This window comes from Pipistrellus kuhlii, unplaced genomic scaffold, assembly GCF_014108245.1.
Source record: "Pipistrellus kuhlii isolate mPipKuh1 unplaced genomic scaffold, mPipKuh1.p scaffold_m20_p_1, whole genome shotgun sequence".
Taxonomy (NCBI): domain Eukaryota; kingdom Metazoa; phylum Chordata; class Mammalia; order Chiroptera; family Vespertilionidae; genus Pipistrellus; species Pipistrellus kuhlii.
Window position 1 is genome coordinate 41,461,202 of NW_023425404.1, and position 27,986 is coordinate 41,489,187.

At 41.4% G+C, this 27,986-nt stretch overlaps 1 protein-coding gene across 2 annotated transcripts; it reads left to right on the plus strand.

The window, feature by feature from the left end:
- The first annotated feature begins 1,089 nt into the window (after positions 1-1,089).
- PYGO1 (pygopus family PHD finger 1) lies at positions 1,090-27,986 on the plus strand. Of its 2 annotated transcripts, XM_045582291.1 has the most exons (4): positions 1,096-1,209; positions 1,873-1,950; positions 25,108-25,193; positions 26,409-27,986. In XM_045582291.1, exons 2-4 carry the CDS (start codon positions 1,926-1,928, stop codon positions 27,534-27,536), a joined length of 1,239 nt encoding a protein of 412 aa, XP_045438247.1. In that variant the 5' UTR covers positions 1,096-1,209; positions 1,873-1,925; the 3' UTR covers positions 27,537-27,986. The 2 variants fall into 2 exon arrangements, with proteins under 2 accessions (XP_036297076.1, XP_045438247.1); XM_036441183.2 differs by lacking the exon at positions 1,873-1,950 and having other exon boundaries at positions 1,090-1,209.

Sequence of the window (27,986 nt, forward strand, 5' to 3'; positions counted from 1 at the left end):
TAAAAGTAAGCAGGAGAACGCCGGAGCTGGAAGAGCCCTCAGAAGCGGAGAGCAGAAGCCGGAGGCCCAGAGAGGTTGTCTCCCCGCCTCAGGCCACACAGCCCGGCTGGCGGGGTGGGCCCGCGGCCACAGCTTCCTCACGTCTAAGTGGGGCTCAGCCTTCACACCGCTCCCACCGCTTCTTTCTCTCAGTCACTCCGCACTGCTCCTGCTTAAGGAGTCGAGTGGTTAGAACGTAAAAGTTGAGGCAATTCCACAAACAGGTGTCCGGCCCGCGGACACGGAGTCGGGAACGTGGTCTCAAGAACGCTCCCTCCAAAGTTTCTTCCAGGCGCTCGTCCCTCTCAGGTCGCCGGCTGCGAGGCCGCGGTGTCCGCGGCGGCCCCCGACCCGCTTCGGAGGGAGATGCCGCGCGGGCGGCCCCTCGGCCACCGGGGCCGCGGCCCGCGAAGCCGGCGCGGAGGAGCGCGAGGCGCGCGCGGGCCGAGGGGGCTGGGCCGAGGCGGGGCGCGCGGCGGCGGCGGGCGGCGCGGGGGGACCCGGCGGCGGCCCCCGCCCCCCGAAGTCCGTCCCCGCGCGGGGCCGGGAGCGCGGGGCGGGGAAGCCGCGGCCGCGCCACGTCCGTCACCCGCCCCGGAGCGGGCGGTGCAGGCGGCTCCGCGCCGGGGGCTTTTGTGTCTGCGACTCGGGAGCGGCGCGGGCGCGGACTCCTCCTCTGAGGGCGCCGAGCGCCGCCAGGGCCCGCCGCCCGCCTCCCTGTCAGCGGCTCCGGCGGCTGCGGCGGCTCCGGCGGCCGAGGGGCGGGAGGAGGAGGCGGCGCTCCCGCCCGCACGTGCCGGCCCCGCGCGGGGGGCCGCCCCCCAGGCCGCGCTCCCCGCAGGCGCCGCGCAGCCCCGCCGGCCCCCGCGCGCCGCCCGGCCGCCCCGAGGCCTCGTCCTCCGCCCAAACTTTGCAAAGTCGGCCCGCGGCCCCGCCGCCCTCGGCCCCGGCCCCGGCCGCGCCTGGGCTCGGAGGCTCGTCTCCCCGCCGCCGCCGCGGCCCCGCGAGGAGGAGGAGGAGGAGGCGGCGGAGGAGGAGCCCTCGCCGCCGCGGCCGCCGCCGCCGCATCAAAGAGACCGAATTCCCGCGGCCTGGGGGGGAGTCATGCTCCGAGGTCTGTAATGTCCGCGGAACAGGAGAAGGATCCCATTTCGCTGAAGAGAGTTCGAGGTAACCGAGACGGGCGCCCGGCGGAGGGGGTCCGGGGCGCGGGGGGCGCGGGGGCCGCGCGCCGGGCCGCGGGGAGGCCACCGGCGGGGTCCGGGCCTAACTCCGCGCAGCCCGCGTCCCGCCCGCCCGCGCCCCGGGCCCAGGCGGCCGGGGAGGCGGCGGCCCCCGGCGCCCGCGACACCCGCGCGGAGCCCTGGGCGCCCCGACTGGGTGTCGGGGAGGCTGCGGCGGGCGCACCCCGCATCCCTTCGTCCTCCCCGCTCCTCTTCCCTCTGTCACCTTCTCTCCTTCGCAAGACACAGCACAATAGGTGCCTCAGAGGCTGAGACAGGGACACCCCCTTTCCCCCCGCCCTGCAGAGACCACGGACGAGGCCCTCCCCCCAAAAAAGTAAGCGATGCCCTCCCCCCAAAAAGTAAGTTGGACTCTGCACGGGAGCGAGCTGAGGTTCTGGAAGGAGGTGCACTGGCCCCCGCGGCTCCTGCAGCCCCCTCCCGCCCCCCGCCCCCGAAGACAACACACACACAGCGGTGTTTACCCCCCAATAACAGGAGAAACTGTCCATCCAAAAGGCATTTTTCTCCGTCGGCTTATGGATAAGAATCGGACCACCCCACATCGGTTCCATACATGATCGGTTTGCTTCTTCCTTGTACACGTTAGGCATTTTGGCTGCCTGCCGCCTTACCACTCTCTAAGAAACATCAGAGGGAGCCATGTACCAGACAAAAGACGATGCATGTAAGTTGACAGACACCCCCCCCCAAGTGCAGTCTGGAAACGTGGAGGATACCCACCAGCATGTTTATTTCCAGCCCTCAGTGGAGTTAAGGGTTGGAAACCCCCAACATGGATGCAATACCGTTAGTTCATTAAGCAAATGTTTATTGAGCATCTACTGTGTGCTGCCAGGCATGGTTCTTGGCCTTGAGAGCTGGACCCTGAACAAAGCAAAAGGCAGTTGTCACCCAGCAGAAGTGGCCCCTCTGGTGGGGGGGGGGGGGCAAATGGCTGGTGAACAAATGAGGGGGAGAAGGTCAGTGACAATGCTGTGGAGAGAAGCAAAGCAGGAGACGTGGTTAGGAAAGACATAAGGGGATGAGGAGGTGGCCGTGACATGTATGTGTAAAGGCCGCTGCTGGAACTTGATGTTTGCACAGAGACCCAGAGGAAGCGATAGAGCAGAGCCTGATAAAGATGTGAGGGAAGAACAGCCTGTGTCTGGGCAAAAGGACCAGCAAGTGCAAAGGCCCTAGGTCTGGAATCTGCCCGGTGTGCTCAAGAAATGGCAAAGATGCTATTTTAGCTGGCACTGAGAGAGCAAAGGGAGAGGAGTAGGAGCTGAGTTTGGGCATAAGGGGATGGATTGTGTATTGGGGGCCTGGGGGTCCTTCAAAAGACTTCGGCTTTTATTCTGACCGGAACTGGACGTTTTGAGCAGAAGAGGGACTGATCTGACATGTTGACAGGGTTTCTCTGGCTGCTGTGGGGAGAAGAGACTGTAGAGAACAGGTGGAGGAAGCAGGGAGGCTAGTTAGGAGATGATTGTAATAATGCTTTCATCCAAACAAGATGGAGTGCTTTATACATCAGTAAGTGGTCAGGTAAATTTCCCATTGGCTTAAGTGATGTAGAGATCAAGGACCATTGTCATTCATCTGTGTTTTTGTTCCATGGGACTAGAGATTAGATGTATGGAACTGGCTTTTGACACAGTTACAATGTGGTATTCAAAAACCATCCACTCAGAGGTTTAGAGATTGATTTTCTTAGCCATTTAAGCAAGCACATAATTTAGAGCAGAATATTGTGTTTAAAGGCTTATTATCAGCACAGTCTTTCATTTGGTGACAGTTTTCTATTTCAATTTTCTTTTCTGTTTGTGGTTGTGAATTGCCAAAGCCTGTAAGGAATAGGCCTTTCTGAGATGCATTGATTCCTCTGATTTTTTTTTTTCCATATCGTTTTTCCTATTATTATAAATTATTTTAGGGTTGAAGGAAAAGGAAGAGAGCTATCAAGTTTATATCTTTGAACCCAGTTATCAAGTATAATTTTAAATAAAATGGACATATGTTTTATGTCCATTTTTATGGACATATTATGGGTCAAGAGCACAGACCAATCTTCATTTTGTTCCAACTGCTTGCTACTTTTAAGTTTGATGCTGAACTGTTGGGAGTTGGCTCAGGTGTACCAGAATACAAGGTAAAGTATTCTTTAAAATAATTTTAAAAAAAAAAAGTCAATGTAAAGCGGGGTTTTTAAAATAGCAAGTCATTTTGTAATAATTAGAACATAAATTTTTAAAAACAATTTTGGATTATTTTATAATCCATTAAAGGTACCAGAATATCTACATGAGCTCTTCTGCTGTTACTCAATTCTGGTGAACTTCACTATCCTGGAACTTTTGGTTGTAATTTGTGTCGTTAGATTGCATGCAGGATGTGGTGTTTACAGAGCATAATCTCTTGAGCAGTGCTCCTCAAACTTTCCCATCACTCGTATATACAGACAGACTTTTTAATAGTTATAGTTATTTATTTATTTCATGTGTATTATAAAAAGAAGTCAACAAACTTCTTGCTTAGGATAAGGCTAAGATATTATAGGTGTAATTCAGATATGGCAAAATTATGGCGTGACTAAGGACTTTACAGTAGTATTCTCTGCCGACCAAATGCATCATAATCCTGTGGGATGCTTATTAAAAATGCATAATCCTGCTGGGACTGGTTTGGCTCAGTGGATAGAGCGTCGGCCTGCGGACTGAAAGGTCCCGGGTTCGATTCCGGTCAAGGGCATGTACCTTGGTTGCGGGCACATCCCCGGTGGGCGGTGTGCAAGAGGCAGCTGATCAATGATTCTCTCTCATCGATGTTTCTAACTCTCTATCCCTCTCTCTTCTTCTGTGTGAAAAATCAATAAAATATATATTTTTAAAAAATGCATAATCCTGGACTCACAGAATCGGGATTTTGGGAGATTTTTCTCCACCTTTAACAAGATCCCTGGTGTTCCTTATGCACACTAAAGTTTGAGAGCTGCTGCTCTCAGAGACATAGCCAATGCACCAAAGAAAGACAGAGCCAATGTGCCAAAAGGTTGCTTGTTGACCTGGATTGCAAAAGTGAGTGGACCAGAGAAAGCTGATTTGTGGTCTTCTAAACTTGTCCCCATGTTTTAATATTAGATTCAGAATTGCTCTTAAATGGCAAAGTAACTTACTCCTACTGTCTATCAGCTCTTACCACTCCCAGACCCTCAACCCTTGATTGTAAAACACATCCATGAAGATAGGTACAGTATCTTGAGTGTCTTTATGTATCTCCCCTAATTGCTTTGTGAATGAATGAGTGAATACATGAAGTAATTCATTTATATCTTTTTTATTCATATATTTATATTGCTTTCTGATTGTCCATAGCCCCTTATACTACTTTTACTTGTTTTTTTTTCTTAGAATGGTACCTACCATACTTACTTTAACCAACACTCCCATTCCCCAGTGTTTTTAAAAATCTTAAGTGTCAATCTGATGACAATATTCATTTGATTACTCAACAAATATTTATTGAGCACTCATAGTGCCAGACAGTGGGAAGTCATGACACTGGTCTTTAAGACATTTTTAATCTAGTCCTGGATACTGGCATAAGCACACATTTATTAAGAGCATTATAAGTACTGTGGCCATCTACAGGAAATAAAGGTACATATAGTCTACCTTTAAAGAAATCATGAAAGACATCCTGAAAAGAGTTCTAAGAAGTAGTTGGTAAAACTATATAGAAGTGTAAAACTACATAGAAGTGCCCTAGCCGCTGTGGCTCAGTTGGTTGAGTATCATCCCATGCAGCAAAAGGTTGCTGATTCGATTCCTTGGTCAAGGGCACATATGGGTTTTATCTCTGGCAGGATGTTTCTTCCCTCCCTCCTTCCCTTTCTCCCATTCTCCTCCCTCTCTTGCTCCCTCCCCCCTCCATCTACTCTCAATCTCAAAAAAAAAAAAAAAAAAGTCAATAAAAAACTATATAGGGGAAATAAAAAGCATGAGGGGTGAGACAAAGGTATAAGAAATCAGTGATGATTTGGGAGAAAAACCACATTTTGAAGTAGTAAAGTTAGTGGTGCAGATGTGACTTAAAAGAGCTTGGTGGTATACTTGGCGGTGTGACTCAGTGGTTGTGTGTTGACCTATGACCTAGGAGGTCATGGTTTGATTCCTGTCAGTGCATATGCCTGAGTTATGGACTCAAACCCATAACTCAGGCATATGCACTGACAGGGCCGTGTAGGAGGCAGCTGATAATCATTCCCTCTCATCATTGATGTTTCTTGTCTCTCCCTATCCTTCCTCTCTAAAATCAATAAAAATACATTTAAAAAAAGAGGAAGAAGAAGAAGCTTGGTGGGAGAAAGAAAAACATAGCCAATAGCTTGGAAAGATAGAATCAAGAGAACATTTGTATGGGTTCTTTATTTTTTTCTCTCTTGTAAATAGATTTAAACATATTTGTAGACTTAACAGAAGAATTTTATGTAGAAGGAGAGGAAACTAAAAAAGCAACAGAAAAGAGAAGCAATTCTTTAATAAAGCATTCAGTACATGTTTTTTAATATCTACCATGTGCTAGGCACTCACTGTTCTAGAAACAGATGAAGCAGGTAAGGCCCCTCTTCTCATAAATTAGGTCTCTGCAGATGAGAGAAGGGGAATAACATTAAGAATGCAAATGGAGAGTTAGTTGGGTTTTTTTTATTAAGGTATTTATGTGTACGTATCTTACCATTGCCCCCAAAGAGTTAGTTTTGGATAAAAAAGAGAATGGATGAAAAAAGACAGAAATTTAAGGATGAAGAAGGAAGCTAAGACATTCATTTCAGTTGAAATGCTTTTAACCAGAGTTAGAAATTACATAGGAAAGGTAAGGATGTATTTTAGAATGGGATAATAAGACAAATGTCATAAAAGTGCTAAAAAGTAGGCTTTACTAAAAAATACAGACTATATAGGTGTATGGAAGATTTGGATTAAGATTGGAAAAGAAGCATAATTTATGTAGTCACAGAATCAAGAGGATGAGAAGGTGAGAAAATGTCTAAGGAAAGATTTTTTGTTTTGGTGTTTTTGTTGTTTTGTTTCTTCATTGATACATGTAAGGGCTAGGCAGATTATAGGAAAGTGAGTGGTTTTCAACACATTGAATGAAAATCCCCATGGGATGTCCCAGAGTACACAACAAATATTATGGTTTGGAGCTTAGGCAGGTGATCAGAGTCAGAAATAGGAATCGGGAAGTTATCAGTAAACAGGTGAATTCTAATTAATGCCTTGGGAGTAGATGAGCTCTCTCAAGAGAGTTAAAAGTGAGAAGAGAAAAACTTTGGAAACACAAATATTTAGGAGACAAAAGAGGAAAGAGGACTCTGAGGAGTAGAATGTGCCAGAATAGCTAAGAGAGTTAGAGGAGAAAAACCATAAAGAAGGTCTCACAGATATATGTAAGGGCCAGTGGATTTATAAGAGATTAATGAATTTTGTTTCTAAGGTATTGAATGAAAAGTATCTATCTGTGAGATGTCCAGTATGCTTTTTCTCCAATAATCCCTACCATTTATCCAGTGACCCAAACTCATCCCTCACTCCCCTCCCAATAATGTTCCAAATATATGCCCCTTAATATGTGTGGGGTTTATAAATATATTTTTATTGATTTCAGAGAGGAAGGGAAAGAGAGTGATAGAAACATCAATGATGAGAGAGAAACATGGATTGGCTACCTCCTGCACTCCCCACACTTGGGATTAAGCCCGCAGCTCAGCTGAAACCGGTTTGGTTCAGTGGATAGAGCGTCAGCCTGTGGACTGAAAGGTCCCAGGTTTGATTCTGGTCAAGGCCATGTACGTTGGTTGCGGGCACATCCCCAGTGAGGGGTGTGCAGGAGGCAGCTGATCGATGATTCTCTCTCATCGATGTTTCTAACTCTCTATCCCTCTCCCTTCCTCTCTGTAAAAAATCAATAAAATATATATTAAAAAATAAATAAACTCAAGCCACTTAAAAAAAAAAGCCTGCAACTCAGGTGTGTGCCCTGACCAGGAATCAAACGGTGACCTCCTGGTTCATAGGTCGACCCTCAACCACTGAGCCACGTTGCCCGGGCAGCCACTTAATATGTTTTTTTAAAAAATATATTTTAGTGATTTTTTTATAGAGAGGAAAGGAGAGTAATAGAGTTACTTACTGGGGATGTGCCCGCAACCAAGGTACAATGCCCTTGACCGGAATCGAACCTAGGACCTTCCAGTCTGCAGGGCAACGCTCTATCCACTGAGCAAAACCGGTTTCTGCCCCTTAATTTGTTTTGAACCCATCATCTCCTGGACCTTTCCATCACCACTTTAATTCAAATTTTATCTCTTTGGTTATTATGGTAACTCTCTCACTGGATTTCTTACCTCCTATTTTGTCCCTGTTAACCCATTTTCCACATTGCTACTGATGGTGATGAATGGCTACCATATGCTAAGTACTTATCAAACAGTTTGCTAACTGGTTTAAATAGATCATCTTGTTTTATCCTATTAATAACCCTATGAGTTTCTAGTAGATGTTATTATCATTCTAGATTTACAGTTGAGGCAAACATATTCAAGCTTGCCAAGCTTGTAAGTGGCAAAGCTAGAACTTAAATTCTAAAGCCCAAAACCTTAGTCACTATGTGCTATTGCCATAGTGCTCCCCAACACAATTCAGTCATGTTAATCTTTCGGTAAAATTCTTCAGTGGTTCCCATTGCTTTTAGGATAAAAATCCAACCTTCTTATATTGGCCTTTTTTATTTGGCCCAGGCCTACTGCTTTGTCCACCATCCTTTGTGTTCTGTGAAATGTTCTCCCTTTTTTCATATTTCTCCCCTAGACATATGGTCTCTCTTAGCTATAAATCTTTCTTGGCACACCCTGTTAAGGCATGCCCTCTTTTTCCCCTACCTTTGGTAAGACACTCATCTTCAAAGCATCAGCTCAGTTGAAACCTGCAAGGATATCTTCTCCCTCAGTCAAGACTAGCTTGGAGTACCTTCTGTTCCTTAAATAGCTTGTGCTCATCTTTATCATAGTATTTATCATGTTAAATTTAAGAGTTTCAATAAAAAAGAAAAACTTTTTCCTCTAGATTATGATATGCTCAAAGGAGGAATTACTTCTTTTATTTCTATACTTACAGAAGCTCAACAAGTGTTTTTGAGGTCTAATTTGATGAATGTTAATAAGAGGTTTTGGTAACTTCACGTAATGTGGTCTTCCTTGTGTGCTGTCACCAGAGGTGTAGAAGAGTTACCTCTTGGAAAGATTGCACGGTTCTCTCTTATTCCAGGCAACTCAAGACATCTAAGTCATCTTTTTGTTTGTTTTTTGTTTGTTTGTTTCGTTACCCTTCACCCGAGGATATTTTTCCATTGATCTTTCAGAGAGATGGAAGATAGAGGGAAAGACAGAGAGAAACATTGATGTGAGAGAAACACATCGATTGGTTGACTCCTGCAGACTTCCTGTCCAGGGCCCCAGCCAGGTTGGAGAGGAACCTGCAAGCAAGGTTCGTGCCCTTGACAGGAATCGAACCCGGGACCCTTTGGTCTGCAGGCTGATGCTGTATCCACAGAGTCAACCAAACACAACAATCCAAAATCTATGGGACACAGCAAAAGCAGTTTTGAGAGGGAAGTTCATATCCCTACAAGCACAGTCAACCAGCTAGAGCTCTGAGTTATCTTTATTATCAAGGTGAACTGTAAGGTATTGTGAAGAGTGATTTTAGATCTTCTTGTTCCAAGTCTCTATAGAAATGCTAATAGTAACATTGAGAAACAGTATAGCATTTTTACTCTGGAGCCTGACTGCCAGGGTTCTTATCCCAGCTCTGCTATATACTAGCTGTGCCATCCTTGACAAGTGACTTAATCTCTGTGCCTCAGTTTCCTCAGGTACAAAGTGAGAATAATACTTATTCCATGGAGTTGTTTGAAGGATTAAACAGGTGAATAAATATAAAGCACCACTGAAAACAGTGTCTGGTACATTATAAGTTATCTGTGTTTACTTTTTTTAAATCCTCACCCAGGCACGTGTTTAGAGAGAGGAATAGGGAGGCAGAGAAAGATAGTAAGGGGGAGAGAGAAAGAGAAAGAGGGTGAGAAAAAGAAACATCAATGTAAGAGAAAAACATAGATCAATTGCCTCCTGTACACATGCTGACCGGATATGGAACCCACATCTTAGGCATGTGCACTGATGGGGAATTGAACTGGCAACCTTTTGGTGCATAGGACAACGCTCAACCAACCCCCACAATGGCAGGGCCATGTTAAGTCTTTACTTTTTAAAACAGGAATAGAAAGCCCAAAATATAGTAAGTAATGTGGTCAACATTCATTTTTAAGTATATTGAGTCAGTTAATGAATAAATAAATGACCTAGAGCATATTCTTTCTCATTCTGATTGGGAGTATATATGGAGTGAAAAGCAATGAAGGTTTCTTCTCCTAGAGAGAAAGCAGTGAACAAAAATATATTATAAAAACAGAAACTTCTCAGATTTGACAGTTTTGCTGAGAAAAACAAATACAAGCTGTTTATTACATGATTTTTGCAAATATTTGCCTCTTTGTTCTTCATAATTTCTGAATTTTTTTGTTTAAAAATTTAGCTGTCATTGTTAATACAGTAAGTTTATTATTAAAGGTATTATTGTATAGAGTCAGCTTAAACATAGATACCATACACTCATTTTTATAAGCTTAAACCTTAAACCAGTAATACAAAGACCACTAGTTTGGGGAGACAGCTGGCACAGGAATTATGTGTATTTGAAATCTTAACTACCTGATGTTGAGTGCTTTCTGAATTTAATTTTATTAAGTACACAGATTGATCTAGGTGCTGAGCGTCAAAAGAGGACACTTTCTGCCTTGCATTCTAAAAGGATACGAATTCCATCAAGCATTTGGCAGTGCTTGATGACTGAAACAAAGTCATCAGCATTGCCAAATGGTTGACAGGATTCTTATAATACTATATTCACATTAGAGGCCCAGTGCACAAAATTCTTGCACTGGGGTAGAGGGGTGTCTCTCAGCCCAACCTGCACCCTCTCCAATCTGGGACCCTCTGGTACCTCACAGGGATCAGGCCTAAACTGGCAGTTGGCTATCCCTCTCATAATCCCGGACTGCTGGCTCCCAACTGCTCGTCTGCCTACCCCTAATCGCCTGATTACCCCTAACTGCTTCTGCCTGCCAGCCTGATCACCTCCTAACCACTATCCTACCAGTCTGATTGATGCCTAACTGTTCCCCTGCTTTCCCGATTGCCCCCTACTGCCCTTTCCTGCCAGCCCAATCGCCCCTAACTACCCTCTCCTGCCAACTTGGTCACCTCCAATTGCCCTCTCCTGCAGGCTTGGACCCCTCCCCCCCTCAAATGCCCTCTCCTGCAGACCTGGTCCCCCCTAACTGCCCTCCCTCCCCTGTAGGCCCGGTCGCCCCCAACTGCCCTTCCCTGCTGGCCTGGTTGCCCCTAACTGCCCTCCCCTGTTGGCCTGCTCACCCACGACTGCTCTCCCCTGCCAGCCATATTCTGGCGGCCATCTTGTGACCATATGGGGGCAGCCATCTTGTGCGAGGGCATGACGGTCAAATTGCATATTACGCTTTTATTATATAGAATATTCATAATATTTTCATTCCATGGTAGAGACCAGTATTATAGAAGTATGTGTTCCACGTCAAGACAAAGCTGTTAGCTATGTCACATCCATAGTGTAAATGATAGCATAACCTAACATTATATCCCAGATTTCTATGCCATCATGAAAAACTGATATTTCAATGTCCATTGAATGTGTTGACATTGCTGAATATTAGATATTTTAATAGGATGTTAAATACTGTAGGAACTGGAGTGAAGTGAGCTTATGGTTTAGCTTTGTTTAAAAGAAAGCAAACTGAGAATTAGTATTTAACTGCCCACTATGTGCCAGGTAGTGTGTTAGGCACATAGTTCATTCAGGCTGTTATATCAGTAACAGAACTAGAGGCCCAGTGCACCAGCCTGGCCAGTGATCAGGGACGATTGGGGCATTCCGGCTGCCTGTTAGGGCCTGCCTTCATTCCACCCGGGCCCCTGGTGGTCAGCACAGGTCATAGCGAGCATTTGAACTCTTAGTTGAATTCTAGAGGGGACCCTTTACATATTAGCCTTTTATATATATATAGATAACATAGATTGGGTGGCTTATAAACAACAGAAATTGTATTTATCACAATTCTGGAGGCTAGGAAGTCCAAGATCAAGGTGCCAGCAGATTCGGTGTCTGGTGAGGATCCATTGCCTGGTTCATAGATGGCACCTTCTCCCTGTGTCCTAACATGGGCAAAAGGTGAGGGAGCTCTCCAAGGTTTGCTTTATAAGGGCACTAACCCCATCTATGAGGGCTCTGATCACTTTCCAAAGACCCCACATCTTATTGTCATCACCTTGACGGTTAGGATTTCAACATATGAATTCAGGGAGGTGGGGGGAGCACACAAACTTGGTTTGTGTCATTTAATCAGAATAAGATACATACTTACACCAATCCATATGTGTATTACAATATCTACTTACTAGGAATGATGATAAAGTAAGTAAGTTTAAAGGAAAATCCTATCTAATAAAGAGGGAATATGCAAGTTGACCATCACACTGTCACAAAGATGGTGGTGCCCATAGCCACAAGATGGCGGTGCCCAGTTCCCTCAGCCCCACTGGAGTCCCACAGTCCTTTCAGCCCATCCTGGGGGGCGGCGCGGGGCGGCAAGTGCACGCCCAGAGCTGCCCGAGGCTCAGGTAACCAGGGCCAGCCGAGGCTTGTGCTGCCGGCAGTGGCAGCAGCAGAGGTGTGAAGGGGGCATCGCCTTTCCCTGATGGCCGTTGCCTCCCACCCTTGAGGGCTCCTGGACTGTGAGAGAGGGCAGGCTGGTCTGAGGGACCCCTGCATCCAATGCATAAATTTTCATGCACTGGGCCTCTAGATCATGATCTAATTAATATTTAGGTTGAGTGTCATCCCATGCACTGAGAGGTCTCGGGTTTTTTCCTGGTCAGGGCAAATGCCCAGGTTGTGCCCTCCATCCCCAGGCGGGAACATGCTGATGGTTATTTTCTGTCTCTCCCTCTCCTTTCCTCTCTCCCTTGGGGAAAAAAAAATCAATGAAAACATTTTTAAAATAAGAATAAAATAATGCAATAGCAGTACTTATGAGAAGTCAGTATCACAAACCATTATTATAAGTAAAGTAAAAAATTAAAATTTAAAACAGAAAAAACATGCTTCTATCTATAATACAGAATAATGCTTTCATTCCCTTTGAAGGACTCGGGGGTCAAAATAGATTGAGCCTTCTCCCCCTTCCCTACCCTAAGGATACGTTTTTATTATTTTTACTAGAAACCCGGTGCATGATATTTGTGCACGGGGTGGGGGAAAGAGGGTTTGGGTTCCTCTCAGCCCAGCCTGGACCCTCTCCAATCCGGGACCCCTCAGGTGATGTCCAACTGCTGGTCCAACAGTCGGACATCCCTCTCACAATCTGGGACTGCTGGCTCCTAACTGTTCACCTACCTGCCTGCCTGATGGCCCCTAACTGCCTTTGCCTGCCAGCCTGATTGCCCCTAACTGCCCACCCTGCCAGCCTGGCTGCCCCTAACTGCCCACCCTGCCAGCCTGGCTGCCCCTAACTGCCCCCCTGCCAGCCTGGTTGCCCCTTAGTCCCCCCCTGCAGCTTGGTTGTCCTCAACCACCACCATCCCGCCAGCCTGGTCACCCACAACTGCCCCCCTGCCAACCTCATCACCCCAGCTGCTCCCCCCACCAGCCTGCTTGCCCACAACTGCCCCTCACCACCATGGTGGTTGCTCCCAACTGCCCCCCGCCCACGCTGGCCTGGTCACCTTCAACTGCCCCCCCCCCCCACTGGTCTGGTCGCCTCTCACTGCCCACTCTGCTGGCTTGTTCACCCCTAACTGCCCCCCATGCCAGCCTGATCACCCTCAACTGCTCCCCATGTTGGCCTGGTCACCCCAACTGCCCCTCCCCCCCTGTAGGCCTGAGGGGTCCCAGATTGGAGAGGGTCCAGGCTGGGCTGAGAGGAACTCCTTGGTCACCCCTCCCAGCCTGCTGGTCAATCATTTGGTTGTCCCTCACTAACCCCCCTGCCAGCCTGGTCACCCCATGCAGCCTGCTGGTCAGTCGTTTGCTCTTCCCTCACTAACCCCCCTGCCAGCCTGATCACCCCACACAGCCTGCTATTCAGTGAGGGCATCATGACCAATTTGCATATTGCCAGTTTTTTAGTATAGATTATTAATTTAGAGAGAGAGAGGAAGGGAGAGACAGAGAAAGAAACATCTGTGTGAGGGAGAAACATCAATTGGCTACCTTTCATACTCATTGCTCCAACCAAATGAGCTACCTGGCCAGGATTGAGTCTTTCAGAGGTGGAACAAAGCCCTTGTTGTCTTGGTTTAGTTAGCATGTTGGCCCAGGGACTGACTAAAGGATTTCAGGTTTGATTTTAGTCAAGGGCGTATACCTCAGTGGCAGGTTTGATCCTGGCCCTGGTTGGGGCACATGTAGGAAGCAACCAATCAATGTATCTCTCTCACATCTATGTTTGTCTCTCTGTGCCTCTCCCCTCCCCTTCTGCTCTCTCTCTCTCTCTAAAAATCAATGGAAAAATATCCTTGAGTGAGGATTAATAAAAAATAAATAAATAAAATGAGAAATCAAGATATTATCATTAAACATAAGAAAATAAAAGACATAAAGTAAATAATTCACAGTATACAAAAAAATAAAAAACTTAAAAATAAAAAAATATTTTATACCTATAAATGATTTCATTTAAAATATATTTAATTTATGGAATCTTTAGATGGGAAATAATTACTTCATTTAATAGAGTAGACTCTTCTATAAGACTATGAGAAAAAATACAACTTCAGTTTCCAGCTCTGCGTAAAGCTTAAAGGGCAAAAAGAGATTAAGAGTGTTACTTTGCTTACTTGAGATTGATTAGCATAGTGCAGGATGATAATATGTAGACAGATAGATGTTCTTAAAATGAAAGAGGCTTCTTGTTTCCATTCTGACATACTTTCCCGATTCTGTTTCCCATGTGCATTCAGAGGGCAGTAGGCAGGTAGGAGTGAGGAGATGAGATGAAGAAATTTAATTATCTAAAAAATATATAAATGTAGCTATGACGCACATTGACCACCAGGGGCAGATGCTCAATGCACAGACATGGAAACATGGAACAGACTGATGAATCTTAGAGGGAAGTGGCGAGGACAGGAAGAGATTAACCAAGGTCTTATATGCATACTAGAGGCCCGGTGCCGGTGGAATCCCTCAACCTGGTGTGTGGGGATCGGGCCTAACCAGCTCTCCAACATCCCCTGAGGGATCCCAGATTGCGAAAGGATGCAAGCCAGGCCGAGGGACCCCACGGGTGCACAAATCTATGCACTGGGCCTCTAGTTAATAAATAAAAGGATCAGAGTAGCCAGTGTTACAATAAGCCTTAGCAGTTCCCCTTTTCTTGGTTCTGCTCCCCACAACTCTCTACTTCAGGCTGAATTGTCATTGTTTATCTTGCAGAGTGAGCACCAGCAGGTATATAGAGCAGACAGGGAGAAAGAGGTGTTGGTACCAAAGTTAGGGTAACCTAAATAACTGGTTCTAAACTACTACTTTCCTTCCCCTGGATTCTGACCTTTCACTTCATTTTTAAAGAGTGAGAATTTTAGAAATTTTTGGTAGTCTATGTTCTAATTAGCCCTGATGAATATAAATCTGATCTATCATCACTGATTATGTCATGGAGAAGAACCACCAGTATTACAGATAGCAGCAGGAAGGATTTAGGTAAGGCCAAGAGTCAGAACCATTGGAAGTGTTAGCCGGTTCCCAACTTAACAGTAGTTTGACTTCCAATTTTTCAGCTTCATGATGCTGTGAAAGTGATATGCATTATGAAACCATAATTTGAATTTTGAATTTTGATCTTTTCCTGGGCTATCAGTTTTGATCTTTTCATGATGCTGGGCAATGACAGTGACCACAGCTCCCAGTCAGCCAGGTGATCATCAAGGTACAGTCTACAGTGTACCATGTTTCCGGTGTGTTTGGATATTATGTTTTGAGCAAGTTTAAGGTAGGCTAGGCTAAGCTGTGATATTCAGTAGGTTAGGTGTATTAAATGCAGTATTTTCAACTTATAATGGATTTATTGGGACATAACACAACTGTAGTTTGAGGAGCATCTGTGTAGTTTATTATTTGGATAAGCAATTAAATGGAGAACAGAGACCAGTGGAAACTTGAAGATTTGTTTTATGCGGGAGGGGGGAATGTTAGACTTAATCAAAAATTAATGTCATAAAACTCAATTTTAAAAAAAGGATTTTAGGTGGTTTTGTTTACAGATGACTTAAAAATAATGAGTTTATTTAAATGATTCCAAATGCAGATCTTTGCCTTAGAATAAGTATAAGAAATTATTAAGTTTTTGGAACATAAACAGAGATGGTAAGTACTAACCAATAAGAGTACATTTTGTTCATCATAAATTACATTACATTTTAATTGTAAAAGTACAATTATTCAGTCATCTCAATAATGCTGTGAATGGTAATTTATATATTCTACATTAGAGATCAGAGATTAATCTTTATATATAAAAAGCTAATATGCAAAGTGTCCCCTCAGGAGTTTGACCGAGAGACTGGGAGTTTAATCACTTGCTCTGATGTGCGCTGACCATCGGGGGGCAGCTCGGAACAATGGAAGGCCTTGACCGGCAGCCAGCAGCCAGGGAAGGAAGGCCCGGCCAGCAGCCGGAAGACCCTGATCAGCCCTGTTCACTGGCCAGGCCTAGGGACCCTACCTGTGCACATATTTCGTACACCAGGCCTTTAGTTTATTAATCATTGTTTTTATTTTAAGAATAAAACTTTGTCTACTTGTACTTTTATTAGAAGTAAAACCCATGACAGATGTGAGGAAAGACAGGACTTTGATGTTTGACACTTTTGTTTATGTAACTACTTTATTGTTTGACCTCTAAGACTATTGGTAATTCTTTTTCCATACCAGAGTCATCAGAATTTCTAGGTATTCATATTCAAGAACAACACATTTCTTTATTCAGTATGTCAATATATTTTGTTAAGGAAATCTACATACAAATTGTTAATGTGAAATCATTAGTTCATTTTATACAGGTTACTGGAATCATTAGTTCATTGGTAATAATTTTAGTCAATCCTAAACCATTTTTTTTTTTTTTTAGTTAATCCTCACCTTTTTTAGTTAATCCTCAAATATCCTCACCTAAGGATATTTTTCCTTTTATTTTTAGAGAGAGTGGAAGGGAGGGGGTAAGATAGAGAAAAACATCGATGTGAGAGAGACACATTGATTGTTTGCCTCCCACACACATCCCAACTAGGGCCGAGGATCAAGCCTGCAACTGAGGTAGGTGCCCTTGATTAGAATCAAACCCAGGACCCTTCAGACAGCAGGCCTACGCTCTTATCTACTGAGCCAAACTGTCTAGGGCTTAAACAATTTTTAATAAATGACCTTAAGTGCCAAAACCGGTTTGGCTCAGTGGATAGAGCGTCAGTCTGCGGACTGAAAGGTCCCGGGTTCGATTCCGGTCAAGAGCATGTACCTTGGTTGCGGGCACATCCCCAGTAGGGGGTGTACAATAGGCAGCTGATCGATGATTCTTTCTAATCGATGTTTCTGGCTCTCTGTCCTTCTCTCTTCCTCTCTGTAAGAAATCAATAAAATATGTTTTTAAAAAATAAATAAAAATAAATAAATGACCTTAAGGGACAGACTGGGTCTCACTATTAGTTGTTTACTTAGCATCTACTTAGATATCTACATCAAATTAGAATGAAAAGATACGAATTCCTTTAGTTTAAACCGGAAGTTTTCATTTTTGCCTTTTGTGAGCCATTGAGGAAGACTACTTTCATAGAAGTTGATAAACTTAGTTTTACTCAAGCAATCAAAGGGAAAATAAATAAATTGGATTTCATAAAAATTAGAAACTTAATGTCAAAACCGGTTTGGCTCAGTGGTAGAGCGTCGGTCTGCAGACTGAAAGGTCCCAGGTTCAATTCCAGTCAAGGGCATGTAAGTTGGTTGCGGGCACATCCCCGGTAGGGGGTGTGCAAGAGGTAGCTGGTCGATGTTTCTCTATCGTTGACATTTCTAGCTCTCTATCTCTCTCCCTTCCTCTGTAAAAAATCAATAAAATATATTTTTAAAAAATTAGATACTTAAGTGCATCAAAGGACACTATCACAGTGAAAAGAGAACTCACAGAATGGAAGAAATATTTGCAAATTATATCTAATAAGAGTGTAGTATCCAGAATATATGAAAAATTCTTACAACTTAACAAAAGAGACAATCAAAACACACACACAACAACAACAACCTAAAAGGCAGAGAACTTGAATAGATATTCCTTCAGTGAAGATATGTATGGTCAATAAGTACATGAAAAGTTGCTTAACATCAGTAATTATGGAAGTGCAAATTAAAACCACAATGAGATATTAACTTCAAACAAAGAGAAAGTACATGTTGGAGAGGATGTGAAGAAATTGGAACCCTCTTCTTGTAGGAACTTAAAATGGTATAACCACTATGGAAAATAGTTGAGCAGTTCCTCAAAAAGTTAAGCATAGAGCCCTGGCTGGTGTAGCTAGTTGATTGAATGTCATCCCGTGTACCAAAAGCTCACTGGCTTGATTCTCCGTCAGGGCACATGCCTGGGTTGTCAACTCAATTCCCCAGTAGGCGGCATGCAGGAGGCAGCTGATAGGTCAGTGTTTATCACATCAGTGTTTCTTTCTCTCTTTCTCCTTTCTCTCAAATCAGTTTTAAAAAATAATGTGGTCTCTCCATACAGTGGAATATTACACATCCATAAAAAGGAATGAAATACTAATGAATAAATACTATTGAAAGAAATTAAACACAAAAAGCCACATACTGGCCTGGCTGGCATGGCTCAGTGGTTAGAGTGTACGCCCAAGCACTAAAGGCCTGCAGATTCAATTCCTGGTCAGGGGCGTGTACCTGGATTGTAGCCTAGATTGTAGCCTGTTTGGGGCGAGTGTGGTAGGCAACCAGTTGATTGTCTCTCTCAAATCCATGCTTTTTTCTCTTTCTCCCCTCTTCCCCATCTCTCCCTTCCCTTCCTTACACTCTCTCTGAAAATCAATGGAGGAAAAATATCCTTGAGTGAGGATTTAAACATTTTTTAAATTAAAAAAACCAAATGTAGCTGAAACCAGTTTGGCTCAGTGGTAGAGCGTCGGTCTGCGGACTGAAAAGTCCAAGGTTCGATTCTGGTCAGGGGCATGTACCTTGGTTGCAGGCACATCCCCAGTAGGGGGTGTGCAAGAGGCAGCTGGTCGATGTTTCTCTCTCATCAATATTTCTAGCTCTCTATCTCCTTTCCTCTCTGTAAAAAATCAATAAAATATATTTTAAAAAACCAACAAAAAAACAACCACCAAATGTGACATATTGTATGATTCCATTTATATTAAATGTCCAGAATAAGCAAATCTATATAGATAGAAAGTACATTAGTGATTTACGAGGGACTGGGGGTTGAGGAATGGGTGTCAGTGGTTATGGGGTGATGATAATGTTCTGGAATTAAATAGTAATGATGATTAAACAACCTTGAAGAAGCTCAAAAAATCACTGGATTATACATGAAAGCAAAAGAAAATAAAACCTTAGTTTTATATATATTTCAGTGCCACTTTTGACCGATGGTGACCCCTTCACATTTCAATTCTTCTTCTTCTTTTTTTTTATTTTTTTATTTTTTTATTTTTTTATTTTTATGGGGGTGAGTTAGCTACCTCATAGGTTTGTTATGGAGACTGAGTGAATGATATAGTTAGATATAAACTTCTAAGTTAAGATTCTGCTTTTCAGAATATCTTTTTATTTCTAAGCCAAATGAACCAAAATAATGTTAAAACAAACAAACAAAAACACAACAGCAAAAATGTTCAGTAACAGCAGCCACCAAGGGAGGTAGCACCGCACAATACCATACATCTGGAACAGGGTGGATGCAGTGTCTGAAGCTTCTGTGACAACCCCTGCCCCTTGGAAGCTGGTGGTGATTTATAGAATTTTGAGAATTCTCACTAAAAACCCCAAGTCTGCAGGGAAGCAAATTAAATAAGTATTTTTATTTTCTCCTTTGAGTAAGGAAAAAAAAAAAAAGTGAAATAGAGAACATTAAGAAAAAAATAAAAGGCCTGACTGTCTCTGACAGAAGTCTCCAGGGCACATACACACTGAGTCAGGGATCAGGGCACACAAGAGACTTCCCCCATGCAAATGGGTTGTTGCACCCCCCCACTCCCCAATAGGTTTATCTTGCTAATATAGGCAGGCATTCTAAAGAGATTATTAGCATATCCAGTCATATAAGACAAATACACATAACATTTATATAAAAATGAATAAGTTTGGTTTATTTAAGAAATAAATACAAGGTCTGTATGAAATATTAAAACAGTTTAAAGGGGGAAAAATCATTATTATATCAATAGATACAGCATACCACCTAGATCAAGCAAACAACCTTACATGTGAATACAAGGGAGTAAAAAATCACCCATGTTAAATCAGAGCAAATAAAAGCTTTGGGTAAAGTTGCAAGATAACTACGTAAACATGCTATGGCAAATGAACTAACAAAAACAAGGCAAAAAGAAGCAGCCTGCAGAAGATAAAGAACCCATAACCTACAGACAAGGAACCATCTCACATGTACTTCGAGTGGTAAACTTAATAAAACAAGATGAAAGATAAATTGTGGACCTAAGGAAACAAATTGAGGCCCAAAGCAACATATTTTCAGAACAAATAAATTAGAAATAGGGAACAGAATAGAGATAGTTAGCAATTAAATTACATAATAGAAAAGCTTTCTTCAGATATTCAGAATACAGATGAAAAAGACAAAGATTAAAGTCAGAAAAGCTAATTAATAAATATGGAGCTAAAAATTTCTCTAGTACAATAATGAGTGCCCCTGAAATAGAGCACTCAACAAATGCAGCAGGAAATTATATTGGGTCGGCAAGTAAGTAATTGCGGGTTTCACACATATATAGCTTCGGTTGAATTTTTAGGTTTGCAGACGTAGTAAAAATGTAAAACACATTTTGTTATTTGATAGTTGGCTATTCAGCTGTTAATCAGTAAAAAAAGTTTTTTGATCTGTTTTGTAGTTTTCGTTTGGCGTTCGTTGAAAAATGGAAAATCAAAAGGAACATTTTCGTCATATTTTGATTTTTTATTTCCACAAAGGGAAAAACGCATCGCAAGCTCATAAAAAGTTATGTGCTGTTTATGGTGACGAAACCTTAAAAGAACGGCAGTGTCAAAATTGGTTTGCCAAATTTCGTTCTGGTGATTTTTCACTCAAAGATGAAAAACGCTCTGGTTGTCCAGTTGAAGTTGATGACGCCCTAATCAAAGCAATAATCAATTCGGACTGTCACAGTACAACACGTGAGATTGCAGAGAAGCTTCATGTATCACATACATGCATTGAAAATCACTTAAAACAACTTGGCTATGTTCAAAAACTCGATACATGGGTTCCTCACGAACTGAAAGAATCACAGTTAACGCAACTCATTAGCAGCTGCGATTTGCTAAAGAAACGTAATGAAAATGATCCATTTTTAAAACGACTGATAACTGGCGATGAAAAATGGGTTGTTTACAACAATATCAAGCGGAAAAGATCGTGGAGCAGGCCAGGTGAACCAACTCAAACAACATCAAAAGCTGATATTCATCAAAAGAAGGTTTTGTTATCAGTTTGGTGGGATTACAAAGGAATTGTCTACTTTGAACTCTTACCACCCAACCGAACGATCAATTCTGATGTCTACATTGAACAACTAATGAAATTAAACAATGCAGTTGAAGAAAAGCGGCCCAAATTGACAAATCGAAAAGGTGTTGTATTCCATCATGACAATGCAAGGCCACACACATCTTTGGTCACTCGGCAAAAATTAATGGAGCTTGGTTGGGATGTTTTGCCACATCCACCATATAGTCCTGACCTTGCACCATCTGATTACTTTTTGTTTCAATCTTTACAAAACTCCTTGAATGGTAAAAATTTCAATAATGATGATGATGTCAAATCGTACCTGATTCAGTTTTTTGCTAATAAAAACCAGAAGTTTTTTGAACGTGGGATTATGATGCTGCCTGAAAGATGGCAAAAGGTCATTGATCAAAATGGGCAATACATTACAGAATAAAGTTATTTAGTTCCATGAAAAAATTGTCTTTGATTTTCTTTAAAAAATCCGCAATTACTTACTTGCCGACCCAATACAATAAAAGCAAACTTACCTGAAATGAAGATACGATAAAAGTGAACTTACCTGAAATGAAGAACTGACTACAGATAGGAAATATCCTGCTGAAGGGGGAAGGGAACATAGAATATATATTATTCTCAATTTTCAAAGCAGGAAGTCAATGCTATCTAAAATTGAAAGAAGAAAAGCCATAATTTCTTCCACTTAGTGCTTTTCTTAATGTCTTTTCTTTAGGGGATTCTTTTGCAAAATTTCTATTTTGGTGAGGAAATATTTAGCATATTCTTCTGTTTTATCTTGTTTCTTTTATTAAATTATAATTTAATGCTTTCATTTAAAAAATAGCATATTAGCAGAAACCGGTTTGGCTCAATGGATAGAGCGTTGACTTGGGGACTGAAAGGTCCCGGGTTCGATTCCGGTCAAGGGCATGTACCTTGGTTGTGGGCATATCCCCAGTAGGGGGTGTGCAAGAGGCAGCTGATCGATGACTCATCGATGTTTCTAACTATCTCTCTCCCTTCCTCTCTGTACAAAGTCAATAAAATATTATTTAAAAATCAATAAAATATATTAAAATAAATAAATAAAATAAAAATAGCATATTTTTGTAAAGGTATTGCTTTTACTCTATGCAAAAGGAAAAGTTGGTAGGTGTCTGGAGTGATGTTAACTTAGTAGTAATGATATTTCTGATTGGTAAGAATTGAGATATATATATCAGAGTCTAGTCAGGAGGCAGAAACCAATTGCTTTTAACAGAATATATTTAATATAAAGTATTGTAAAGAGATACTAAACTAAAATGGTAAAGTAGGATACAAAAGTTTTCTCAGAAATATCAACTGGGAGAAGCAGCTATCATTTCTAAGGTTATGGGACAAAGGAAAGAGGTTGGAATTACTAAATATGTAAACACACAGGAGGGAACTAAAATTCATGGAATTTAAATTCAGATCTCTGCTACTTAGGCTGGTATTAATGCCTCTGGGACTGAGCATGGGTCCTTTGGGCCTGAGACCCAGTCATCTGGTGCTGGTGTCTCTGAGGAGGGCACAACAAGGCTATTTGGGATAATAAGTGAGGTAGAAAACAATATTATTTTGTTCTAGATGGCTAGCCAGAATAGTCAATACCTTTCCACTTAGAATTCTCCCTCTGTGTCTCCCAGTAGGGTTTTTAAAAAGCTTTTTATTCATACTGATCTTACGCATTTTTTAAATTCATAGCTAACTAGTTTAGTTTTATTCCTGTAAATGAAAACTCCTCTACTTTATCTTGTATATAAGAAAGCTCTTGATGTTTAATTATTAATGTAATATCCAGAAACCTTGCTAAATTTTATTGTCTGTCATAGTTTTTTTGTTGTTTTTTTGTTTTGTTTTGTTTTTTTACCTATGTTATTTAAGCTTCTCTAAATGGCTGCTTTTTATTTTGTTATGTGGAAAACTGTCTCCAATGCACTGATGTCTCTTTATTGACAAGTACCATTTGGACTGCTCTTACAAAGATACGATTACTGGTCTTCTGATTCTACCCCTATCTCATCACCAATTTATTCTTAACACAGCTGCTAATGTAATCTTTTAAAAAACATAAATCATTTCACTTTCCTGCTCAAAATCCTTAAATGACCAACCGTTCTTCTTCAAATATAATCCAAATTTCTTATCATAAACTACAGAGTTCTTAGTCTGCTTAAGCTGCCATAACAAACTACCATAGACTGGTGGCTTAACCAACATAAATTTATTTTATTCCCGTCTGGAAGCTGGGAAGTCCAAGATTAAAGTGCCAGCCAGTTCATTTTCTGCTGAGAGCCCTCTTCTTGGCTTGCAGTTGCCCACTTTCTTGCTGCATCTTCACATGGCTTGTCCTTGGTGTGTGCACCCGGGGAAAGACCTAATGTAGCCCTAAGTACCTTCCAAAGGCTCCACCTCCAAAAGCCTCACATTGGGTTAGAACTTCAACATATAAGTTGGGGGTGGAGCAGACATTCAGTCCATTACAATCTAAAATGCCTATCTCTTCAAGAGGCATTCTTCATAATCCCTTAAAATACTTCTTGTAAGTTTTTTAAACACATAAAGCTCATTTCCACTTAATAGTTTTTACACATGCTGTTCTGTCTGCCCAGAGACTCTTCCTTCTGCTCTTCACATGAAAGGTTTTATATCCTTAAGGTCTCAGTTTAAATAGCCCTTTCCCAGAAGCCACATATATGACCAGGTCTTTTCTATTACCTGTCAATTCACTGGATTTATTTACTAACCTATTACAAATATATATCTGTATATGTGCGTACATAATTTTATTCTTTTATCTAATTTTGTATATGTTTGGAATTCTCCATAATGGGAAAAAATTCATTGATAAACTTTTTTTAATTCTCTTTAATTCAGTTAAGGTTTTCCCTTAGCATACCAAAATTACAATTCTAGAAATTATTTGTATATAAAGACATTTATACGTGGATTTTTTTTTCCAGAACAGCAAAGATTTGGAAATAACCCAGATATCAGTGCGGGAGGGACCAGTTTAATGAATTCTGGTATAAAATCATACTAGGAAATACCACTCAGATATTAGAGAATGGAGCAATTCTATATGTAATGAGTAAGAAAACAGGTATAGATCATTGTGTATAGCGTGCATAGCCAGTTTGCCTCAGTGAATAGAGCATCGACTTATGAATCAGAAGGTCATGGTTTGATTCCCAGTCAGGGCACATGCTTGGGTTATGGAGTCAATCCTTAGTAGGGGCTGTGCAGGAGGCAGCCGATCAGTGATTCTGTCTTATCATTTATGTTTTTATCTCTCTCTCCCTTTTCCTTTCTCTCTAATATAAATAAAAATGTATTTAAAAAAATATACAGGGGTGGGCAAGAGGAGGTTTATAATTGTATGGAAAAAGATATGCAGGTTATGATTATTAAAATAGCTTTATTAACTCAAAAGAATGTTACAGTAAACCTACCCTTGCCTACCCCTTTATTATACTGGGATTTATCTGGATTATCTTTGCAAATATAGACCAGAATCTACTAACAGTGGTTACCTCAGAGACAGGGAATCAGATGACTGAAGGTTTAAAGGCAGGATGGGCACTTTCTTTTTCACTGAAAAAATAACAAAAATACTATGGAAGTAAAATGAATGACTGTTTCAGGCTGGAATTATAGGGAAGACTTTTCAAAGAACAAAGATAATAAAAATTTAGTATTGCTTTTATCTAACAAAAGTAGAAACTATATAAATGGGTAATCATAATAGATATTGCTATGAGATTATATATATACGTGTGTGTATGTATATGTGTATATATATATATATAATGCTTTCACATACAAATGGAAATATCTGGATTTTATTTGTTTTTAGGTGGTGATAGTGGACTGGATGGGTTAGGAGGACCAGGTGTACAACTAGGAAGCCCCGATAAGAAAAAAAGGAAGACAAACACACAGGTAAATTGACATTTCCTTATAATTGCAGTTTTTCCTTGCTGATATGATCAGGCTGTTGAGGTAAATTAAAATTTGGTCATGGGACCCTGGCTGGGTTGCTCAGTTGGTTAGAATATCGTCCTGTTCTGCCTAGGTTGCAGGTGCAATCCCTGGTCAGGGCACATACATGAAGCAACCAATGAATGCATGAATGGTGGAACAACAAATAGATGTTTCTTCTCTCTCTCAAATCAGGTTTTTGAAATTTGGTCATTGTTTTTGTTTCCTATCCTCATTCAGAAACTAATAGTGAATTCTGCAATAAATGTATTTTTTTTTCTCTGCAGCTAATGGTTATTGTGGAATTGTAGGTCAGTGTTTATTGCAAATGGGAAATGTAGGTAGACAAATTAAAATGCTTATTCTTAAGTCTAATTTTAAAGATATAGATGTCTATAGTCCTATTACAAGACATATATGGAGACAAGTTTAACTTGAAGTAACAGTGTTCAACTATTATAATTCAGTAGCATGTGCATATCATGAAGTAATCATAATGGAGATACCTTTTGTCTATAACCTGTGGTTTTAATAAGCAATACAGGTTTTGCAGGGTTTATTCTCTATAAATTTGGAGCATTCTTTTTATGATATACACTGTGAATAAGGATAATGTATGTACAGATGACTTTTTTCTATTTTGGCCACCATCTGTTAACCTTGTAGTGTGACTAAACTGGAAGTTTATTTTTCCATTATGCGGCCTAGAACTTTGGGGACAAGTTATTAGTTATTTCTTAAAGTTAAACTAGAAAAATGTTTAGATCCTGTTTATTTAATTTTATGATTATTTAGGGGTATAAGAGGTATTTTTAGTTAGAATTTTACATGAAAGATTCTAGAGTTATAAGCAAGTGTGTTAAGTGAAAATTACGGTAATGAATTGTCTTTTAATAGTTAAGTACTTTTGGAATTTGAAGTAATGGATTCATGCTCAGAAAAGCATTACTTTACTTATTTCCTTTTCTAAATGAAAGAAACTTATACATTTTATTATTACATATAATTATATATAATATTTGGAATTTAAAGGTCAAGTGAAGAATGAAATTTTCCTAACACTCTAAGCGAAACTTGACTAAAACTAAGTTCATAAAAGTTAAGATTTTATAGTGGGATGAATTTAATAACTGCTTTGATTAGAAGCATGTATTTTACTTTACATTCTCATTTTAGGGGCCTTCTTTTCCTCCATTGTCTGAGTATGCTCCGCCACCGAATCCAAACTCTGACCATCTAGTGGCTGCTAATCCATTTGATGACAACTATAATACTATTTCCTATAAACCACTACCTTCGTCAAATCCATATCTTGGCCCTGGGTATCCTGGTTTTGGAGGCTACAGCACATTCAGAATGCCACCTCACGTCCCCCCAAGAATGTCTTCCCCATACTGTGCTCCTTACTCGCTCAGGAATCAACCACACCCATTTCCTCAGAATCCTCTGGGCATGGGTTTTAATCGACCTCATGCCTTTAACTTTGGGCCACACGATAATTCAAATTTTGGAAATCCATCTTATAATAATGCACTAAGTCAGAATGTTAATATGCCTAATCAACACTTTAGACAAAATCCTGCTGAAAACTTCAACCAGATTCCTCCACAGAACGCTGGCCAGGTTTCTAATCCCGAGTTGGCATCTAACTTTATCCCTGGAAATAATTCAAATTTTGCTTCTCCATTAGAATCTAATCATTCTTTTATTCCTCCCCCAAATACTTTTGGTCAAGCAAAAGCAGCACCACCCCCAAAACAAGATTTTAATCAAGGATCAACCAAAAGCACTAATCAAAATTCCTCTGCTCAGCCACCGCACTTAAATATGGATGACACGATGAATCAGAGTAATATTGAATTAAAAAACGTTAACCAAAACAATGCAGTAAATCAAGAGAATAGCCGTTCAGGTAGTGCTGAAGCTACAAACAACAGCCATGCAAATGGGACACAGAATAAGCCACGACAGCCCAGAGGTGCAGCAGACACAGGCACCACGGAGAAAAGCAATAAATCCTCTCTCCACCCAAGCCGCCGCGGCCATTCTTCTTCCGACCCAGTGTATCCGTGTGGGATTTGTACAAACGAAGTGAATGATGATCAGGATGCCATCTTATGTGAAGCCTCTTGTCAGAAATGGTTTCATCGGATCTGCACTGGAATGACTGAGACAGCGTATGGCCTGCTCACTGCAGAAGCATCAGCAGTGTGGGGCTGTGATACCTGTATGGCTGACAAAGACATCCAGCTGATGCGCACTAGAGAAACTTTTGGCCCGCCTGCAGTGGGCAGCGATGCTTAATCACAGGCATTAACTGATGTGAGGGGTTTTTTCCTGTGTGTTACAGAGGTTCATTGACACAGGATTTGAATGTTTTACAATATTTTTTTTAAATGCACATGCAAAAAAAAGATGATTTACCTTTTAGTTTTTATTAATATTCCACTCCGTTACTAGTGCAAATTTTGTATTATCTTAGTTTGTTATCTAGGATAATATATATATGGGAGTGCTTTAGAAAGTATTTTACAAATAAATGTTAGTTGTTGTTAATTATAAAAGCCTCTTGAAGCTTCAAAATAATATGTAGCAAATGTAGGCAAGTTTTGACTTAAAAGTTAGAACCATTGAAAAGTGTATATTTCAGTGCTAAACTTTGGCAATATCACAAACATTTAGTTCAAAAATATTTTTGAGGATCCATTTAATGTGGTGTTTGGAAAATATATTTTTATTTATTTTAGAGAGGGA